Raw genomic sequence first — 8,631 nt, forward strand, 5'->3', positions numbered from 1 at the left:
CTAATAATAATATATAATGCTAATTATCATCTAGAAGTCACTTAAGTAAGCAAGCTTAAACTTGCTTTTAATACTTAGTTTTTTAGTATTCCAATGTAATTTATATTTTTCCTAAACTCTAGAGAGTATTATCTTATCTTTTATCCTCATCTTTTATCCTTTATCTTATTTTTTATGTTTACAATTTTTTATGTTGCAAATCCCCTTTCAAAAAGCTTAACACATGGGACATATTTCTGTCCCATTGGAAAGATTCTAAAAAGTTTTCGACGTCGATTAATTAATGAGGAAAAATCAACAGGATGTAACTTTTCCGACGTGCGCATCGTTGAACGTATAAATCGTCAAAATATGAAAGCGTATGACTTTCGTTTTGTTCCCTGTCGAAAGCTATAGGCGCGACGGGTGTCCAATGCAATGGCATACATATGCATACTGCAGCTCAGAGGACTGTTTGAAGAGGCTAAACATCCAATAATATCTTAATAAGCGTAACGATTGATGAGTTCTTAGCCTATTAAGCTTTATATTTTTCATTTTATCTTAGAAACAACAAATGATAAAATGAAAAGTTATAAAGAGCTGAACACTAGTAAAATTTACTAAACTCACACATATTAAGTACACGTTATAATCAACATACATGCTACAATCGCTACTATTTTAAAAATAAAAGAGTAAAAATGAAGAGCATTTTTCCTATAAATAACCAAGAATTTAACCCTAAAGAAATAGTATTTTATTAATTTTCCAATGTTTCTCTGTGAAGAAAATGAAATGTAAAAGAGCTCAATAGGCTAAAAAGCACACACACACACACACACACACACACACACACACACACATACATATATATATATATATATATATATATATATATAATATGTTTCTTTTATTGGACACTTTTCACGAGTATTTTCTTAATATCGTGAATTTCTAAGCTATTCAAAGACAAGAAATGCATTTTATTTAAGTTCGATGATGAAGTCGAAATTCTTAACTCGTGAATTTTATCGACTACATAATCGAAAAAATTTCACACCATTACATTTGGACATCAGTCTGTCTTATTCTTCCATCAGGACTTTGCTTTACTTTTACTTCTCACCCTCGGTGAGACCGAATAGAGTTTCCTGAAAATTGTCACTAAATTGTTCTGCGGGAATAGAGTCTCAACGATACCTTCCAGCAGCACGTACAACAATCTTCTGTTTAGTACAGGCCGCTGAAACAATTCGAACACTCTTAACAAACCGCGTCTTGTCGTTTCGCTGCCTATGATATGTTTCAATTCATCCGAGAGACACGAAAGTAAAGCTATCTTAGCTGCCACTCGCGTTCGGTTCTTCATCTCCGTGTCTCGCGGCGGTTTACTCTCAGCTTTTACGCCATTCGGCCAGAAACTATTCCTACAAAACGTCATTAATTCACTTAACTTACTTTGTTCTTACTTTTTTCTTAAAAATTGAATAATTATAATTATCGCGAGAACGATTAAAATGATGAAATATATATAAGAATTATTTTTTTTAATGTTAATGAATGTCAATTGTATATCGAAATTTTATGCTTGAGGTATTAATACCATCTACTTACTTGAATAAGCGCAAATATCCCGCAACTTTTGACGGGCTGGTCATAAACGATACATATTCCAATATCCTTCTATTTACTATGTCTCCGAACATCGTGCGAATGATTTGGCGCAGTAGCGTTATAATTCGCCGTCTTAGCCATTGATTTCGTACTTTCAGATCGAAAATTTCATCCATTAACAAAAGTATAATTCGCAACGGGATATTGTCATCGGTCTGTGGAAAACATGAATTAAACGATTCAATTGATCGACTCAATATTTTAGAATGGTGCGATAAAATTGTGTATAAAATAAAAAAGTACCTCTGTATCAAGACCGGCGCTAACTTTGGTATTCTCGTAGAATATACTCGTTTTCTTAGGATTGCCGAAAAATTTGCTCAGGTTGTCCATTACGCCGTCCACTGTACTTAGCATATTGTCCGGCATTGTTTTAACCGCTTGTGTAACGCTTTTCATAGATGTCTTTAAAGGATTCATTAAAGTGTCTATCTGTATAAAACAAATATTCGGGCAATTAGTTTTTTTTATTTTTAATATTTAAAATTGTTAAAGATTAGTGTATTTTATTTTGTAACTTTTTATACTTTTAGAAAATTAATTTTTTATTTCTAACCAAAATTTGATGCAATTAATTTATACATATACAGGATGTTTTGTAATGTGTACGACTGCCTAATTTTTCGGGCAGGTAGAGTGGACAAAATTGAGTCGAAAAGTCTTATATCATTTTACAATTCTCATAATAGTTAACAAGATGTTATGTGATCATTATCGAACACCCTGTATATTATAAATAAATAAGTAAATTATACAAATTTACCGTTCTTGAGATCTGTCCACCAGTGACACCTTTATCGTAATCCCCTTGCTCCAAGAAGGCCAACAATAGATTCTGCAATCCCATATGACCACCCATAATCGCAGGTTTCGTCAGTTGACACAACCATGCGTTCAACATCAACATTCGTCTTTCCAACACCGTGCGCTCCATATTGTGGAAGGCTTTTTTCGCGGGAAAAGGTATTTTCGCCAGATCGTAATACTTTTCCTTGATCTTCTGATGCAAATCGTAAAAGTCGGAGTACCGTCTATAGATATGCCACTTCTCCTTATAGCCCGAATCGTAATTCTTCGTAACCGCTACCGCGTATATGCCGTATGTTTTTCCGCGGTCGCTGACGATACCAGTTTCTATGATCGTGGCAGTGATCTCAAAGCGGCCTTGTTGTAACTTTTTGATCGCGTTTTGGTCGTAATTATTCTCGTCCAGCTTGACGAATTGCTCCGCATTAGTTTCCATATAAAACGAAATATCTTTCTTTTCACCAATTTGTTCAATTTCCGCGGTAGACCCTATACGTGTATTTTTCACGCCTTTCAAATTGCCCGTATTTATATCAACTTCGTCAAATTCCTTACTCTCATTTGCTTCTCCTATGCTTGTTAAGCTCGTTGAAGAATTCGATTTTTTAGTACCGCCCTCCTTTACGACCGCAGGCTTCGTGTCGTCGGTTTTGCACGTCTCGGACAATTCATCCAAAGTGTCCAATTCGTTGTTTGTGCTGGATAAACTTATGCTGTCCAAGGATTTTGCATCATCTTCGGATACCGGATCTTTCAGCAGATCCAGTTCCGCAAGCAGTTTTACATAAGCCATTGATCTCTTGAAGCCTGGCAGGAATCTGTCCTCATTTTGCAGTTTCTCGTAGCAGCAATTTCGCAACTCGTCGAACCAGGTTTCCTTGACCGACTCTATCTTCGTTTTTGTAACCAAGCTTTTCACCAATGTGTCATCCAGTTGCAGCTTGGGCGACGCTTTATCGCTGAGATATTGTTGATAGATTTTCGTGGCTGCCTCCTTTAGATTATCTAGATCCGCGTTCTTGCGTTTAGCGCCGATCATACCTGTACCAGATTGAGTACTTTGGATCTTCTGTAACTCAATATCCGATATTTGTTGCTCGGCTGAGACTCTCCATCCATAGATATTCAAGTAAAAGAACAGGTACGCTTCTGCATTTATGGAGGTCATATAATCGATGAAATAACTGAGCGCGATATTGTTTTTCAACAACTCATCTAATGGTAAATTAACTAGCTTCTGGCCCGGTATGAGCAATCTGTTCCACTCTGGTTGTGCGCCAATACCGTCCGTTTCTGTTTCCAAACCTTCCTGCATACCAATGATCCTTGTCTCCAGGATTTTCTTCACGTAAACCAGACTGTTCAGTTGCTGCTTCACGGATAGATCGTCATCTCCACCTGAATCCTTCGATCGTAGGTGCGCTATTTCTTTATAAACTATATTTTTCGTCGCCATTAATTCGTCTAAATTGTCCGTTAATCTAATTACTGTTAAAAAGATATCACTTGGTAAACCACCATCCTTAGTACACTAAAAAAAAATTGAAATATTTTACATATAATTTAGATAGAAGTATTAGTACTATATACAGTGTGTAATAAAACGTTGAAATAAACAATACAAATATAAATATATTTTTAAATAAATTTAGAAATAAGTTTTTAAACGAATTAAATAAACTGTGTTAACTTATTAAAGAACAAAAGAGCTCAAATTTATATCTACAAAATTCGTTATCAAAGGATCGATACTAACCAGCCATATACACGCCTGATTAATGTAATCAGGATCGGAGAAAAGATCCAATAACGGCCTGATTATAACGTTCACTAACAATTCCCTTAAGACGAATCTCACAGTTAAACAATCGAAATCCGCCTTGGGTAGCACCAGGTACAATAGGATTTCGGATATTTCGCCCAAGAATTCTAATTCCTGGGTATCGTTTGTGCATACCAGATCTCTGCATATCAGATTATTTTCCATTTGGACTTCGAGATCAAAGAATATCTTTTCTAGCGATTCGTCCTCCTTCTCATCGCCAGATGATTCGATTGGCTCGGTAAGTGATGACAAATTAGGTATATAAAATTTTGACTGCGAGTACCAAGAGACGTCGGTTTCGCTTTTATTTCGTCGATGAGTGGGAGTCTTCTTCGGCGTCCCGCCCGATGTGCTTGAGCTGGCACTACCTTTCGGGACTCTGTTCGATCGTAATTGCTTCATCCTTGCGCTTGCTTGTCGGTACAACCTGACGTGCGAGGCTGCATCGTCGACAAGTCGCGTAGTCAAGTAGGGTATCCAATCGACACTCTTGACCCTGTTTTGCACAATGATATTAGAAGAATAGAATTTTAATCAATGGCAAATTATATAAACTACTTTTTTAATAAATATTAAATAAATAAATTATATAAATAAATTAGTAAATATTAATAAAAAATATTTCTACATACCGATTTGCTACATTGATAGCGATTTTTTGGGCAGTATCTCGAACGGAATAGATAAACTCCTCATCATCCGTAACAACACTATACCATGGTTCGACATAATCTCTAATTAAGAAATCCAAGATTTCCTAAAAGTAGTAACAGATACATTAAACCTAAAAATTAATAGGTAATTCGATATTCTTCTATAAATATTCTATAAATATTGTTCTATAAATATGTACTTGCAGGGATTCATCAATGATACAACTACCAGTTATTCTTCTATCTAATGTAAATGTCATCCTCTCCTTAGACAGATCTAGTATATACTGCAAATATAATATATGGAATGTGATGTAACAAGTGACGAATAAACGGTAAAAAAATTTAAAATTTTCATTTACCTGCCGGAACTTTTCAGTCTTCTTAGTTAAATCTTCCCTTTCAGACTTAATTACATTGTCGAGATTCGGTGAATACGTTCTATATATACAAATCAATGTTCTGCAATAAAATATTTTCTTTTATGATTTTTTTTAATGCATATTTTGCACTATTTAATATTTGTAAGTATTTTGTATATTTTATATACAATACATTATTTAATTAGACATTGTTATCTTACCCTAAAATTAACGTAAGCAAGCAGATTAAAAGTTTTATAATTGTTCCTATGCCGAAGATGTAAGCAAGCAGAGTAACGGCAGCTCCGAGAACGCCAAACAATGGAACGTTCATCTGCAAAAATAACGATTTATTACCAACTGATGAAACGGTGACATTTTATTTCAAAATTTATGCAGTTATACCGTATGTTGAATATATATCATAACTATTTCTAAAGATATTTCTAGAGATATTCTGCAGAAACATGAGAATTATCCCTAGAGATAATTACGTACAGTATGTATACTTAAGTCAGTATAGATAACGCAAGAACTGTTATTTCTTCTGGCAGTAAATTATCACAGTTTTGCCTACTCATGCACGCCTAGTAAATAGTAGAGTTTATCTACTATTCAGTCATAATGGGAGAATAGGAAAGAGAAAAACAAAGGAAAAGACACACAACTTAATGATAAGTGATCAGTAAAAACAGATTATCATAGAATGGAATTGTTCTTAAGATTTTTGTGTTCTGAACAAAAAAACAGAAGCTTGGCTTACTAAAGAAAAATTAAAATTTCATAAATTAATAATAATACCATTATATTATTAACTTATTAGTTTGTTAATAAAAATTTGTTAATATATAATATACTACATACAAAAATGTATTAAAATATTTGAAAATTAATTATGCACAACACGATAAATAATTTTATAATTTTAATTTAATTAACCATTAATTTATTTCATTTAGTATTCAATAAATATCTTTTTTTTTTCATCTGTAATTAGTAAAATGTTATTTTGCTTTTTAATGAATAAATGTTTTAATTAGTTTGATCTCTTTAATCTACGATTTTTTTTATTTGAATCAAATATTATTCATCAATTTGATTAATAACAATTAAAAATTTATGAACAATGTTTACTACATTTTAATGCTTATAAATTAGAAGATTAAAATATTTTTCAGTTAAGAATTTTTTCAAAGTAAATAAATAAACATGTTTTCTAAAAAATATAATCATAATTGTAGCAACATTTAAAAAAATGGTACAAAATATAAAGTAAGTATTAATTTTGTCAAGAGTAGCAAATATAATAACATTTAATTCTTTGACAAACAAATCTGTAGATATCACTTTCTTGGTTTATCACATAAGATAAGAAACTGATTGAAATATAATAGTTAAATGAATCGTTACAAGTGTGCTGGAGATAAAACACTCGAGATACAAGAATTAAAAAGAAATTAAAAAATTCACTCTCAAGATATAAATCTTTGTAAATATTTCTCTCTTTCTCTCTTCAAGACATAACTGTCAATTAGAAAATCAATAGAAATCAGTAAACTTTCAAATCAACAGAAATGTAAAGCAAATATTTTTCATACTAAGAACAAAACAGTATTATGCAACATAGGAAGGAAGAGTACACTTTTTTTGCTGTTACCTTATTTGAAAAACGAATTGCCTTCATATCTCCCATTCGTTTCACCTATTTTCTTATGAACTTTTATTCTCCACAAAGAAGAATCTATTCGCTCTAAAATTTCACCGTTGTTGACAAAACCGACAATTCGTCCTAGGAATCGAAATGACTGACAATTATCGCACATCCTCTGCCCGTGCCTACCAACCCGCATACAAAACAATACAAACAACTATCATAATACCGATATATAATTATATATATATATATATGTGTGTGTGGTGTGTGTGTGTGTGTATATATATAATATATATATATATATACACACATATTTATGAATAGTGGGCGCGTGAATACGAGCGTCCGTCATGTGTGCGTGGTCCGGGAGTAGAGCGGCCCTGATCGACGCGTCAGAAATCATTGGACGAATGACGTAGAACAGGACGCGACATAAAGGTGTCAACAGGACGACGTGTTGTCGCTAGGTCGAGTGGTTCGATGGGACAGACCGGGTCATCTTTCTACGCACCTTTGGTGATTGCTCAATGGGCCGGTTGTCGTCGCGTATTCGGCTACGCGCATATTGCGAGTCTCGCAGCGACGTGCTCTTACGCCTCTTACACTCGGACTGGTCAGCTAAGCGGCGCTTTATTTACATTCTTGCTGATGATGCGGCTCAATGCGCTGGACGATACGTCGGACGACACCATGATCTTTCGATCTCGCACGATTCTGCGTGGTTGCCATCAATGCCATCGTCGCGGACGCGTTGTTCAATCAGATAAAGCGCTCCCTGTCGGTTAGAGAGGTACACTACAGACTGCGCGGCTTAAAAAGGGTCGGTAACGTCGATGTCCTACAAAGTGCTGCCAGAAAGAATAATAAATATATAGTATGACGGTTAAGTTTTGACAAAACGCGATTTGTGTGTAGATAGAACGGACTAAATTGAGTTGAAAAGTTTTCTACCATTTTGCAATTTTCGCTGTAGTTATTAAGTTATTAAAATATTATTAAAAATTCCCGAATATGTATGTAGTGGTATATCTTTAATAATTTTTTTCCCAAATTCTATCAACTTAACAGAAAAACTGTGAGAGACAAAAATTATTTATTTTCTTTTCATAGAAATCTAAGAATTTTTTCAGAATTTTTCATCAACTTTTTAGTGCTGCATTTTCTTATTGGCAACTATTTTACCAACATAAAAAAATACAGTTTTAAAAAATTCTGAAAAAATTCTGAAAAAAATTCTTAGCACTTTACGAGGAGAAAATAAACAATTTTGTCTCTCGCTGATTTTTTTGTAAACTTTATAGTATTTTGAAACAAATAAATCTTTTTGTGATGACATTATTTGTAAGATTTGACAAGTTTTTTATAATTTTTTCCATGAAGTTTAATGCTATCTACTATCTACTATAAAAGTTAATTTATATCTAGTATAAAAGCCGTAAGACAATTTCGTATGATATTACACTTTGAATGAATTTCTAAAGATATATACGTTAAACTTGTACATTAAAACTAATTAACGCATCAATAAAATGCGTAGCGCTATTCCTAATAAATTCAATTCAATTCAATTGACACTTGAAAATAAATGCTAAAGAGTCTTGTGATATGTAACATTTAATGGAAAATATAATTCTACAATTATTTAAATATAAAAAGGAACTAGTATCTGATCTA

General features: G+C 33.2%; 1 protein-coding gene across 2 annotated transcripts; it reads right to left on the minus strand.

The window, feature by feature from the left end:
* Positions 1–920: 920 nt before the first annotated feature.
* On the minus strand, positions 921–7,694 carry LOC108751213 (sorting nexin-13-like). 2 transcript variants are annotated; one of them, XM_018491287.1, is made up of 11 exons: positions 7,469–7,694; positions 6,961–7,092; positions 5,525–5,637; positions 5,304–5,403; positions 5,142–5,228; positions 4,921–5,045; positions 4,220–4,784; positions 2,420–3,994; positions 1,900–2,088; positions 1,597–1,811; positions 921–1,409 (listed from the first exon to the last, which is right to left on the minus strand). In XM_018491287.1, exons 2-11 carry the CDS (start codon positions 6,994–6,996, stop codon positions 1,079–1,081), a joined length of 3,336 nt encoding a protein of 1,111 aa, XP_018346789.1. In that variant the 5' UTR covers positions 6,997–7,092; positions 7,469–7,694; the 3' UTR covers positions 921–1,078. The 2 variants fall into 2 exon arrangements, with proteins under 2 accessions (XP_018346789.1, XP_018346790.1); XM_018491288.1 differs by lacking the exon at positions 6,961–7,092.
* Positions 7,695–8,631: the final 937 nt, after the last annotated feature.

The sequence above is a fragment of the Trachymyrmex septentrionalis genome, unplaced genomic scaffold (assembly GCF_001594115.1).
Source record: "Trachymyrmex septentrionalis isolate Tsep2-gDNA-1 unplaced genomic scaffold, Tsep1.0 scaffold42, whole genome shotgun sequence".
NCBI classification, from domain to species: domain Eukaryota; kingdom Metazoa; phylum Arthropoda; class Insecta; order Hymenoptera; family Formicidae; genus Trachymyrmex; species Trachymyrmex septentrionalis.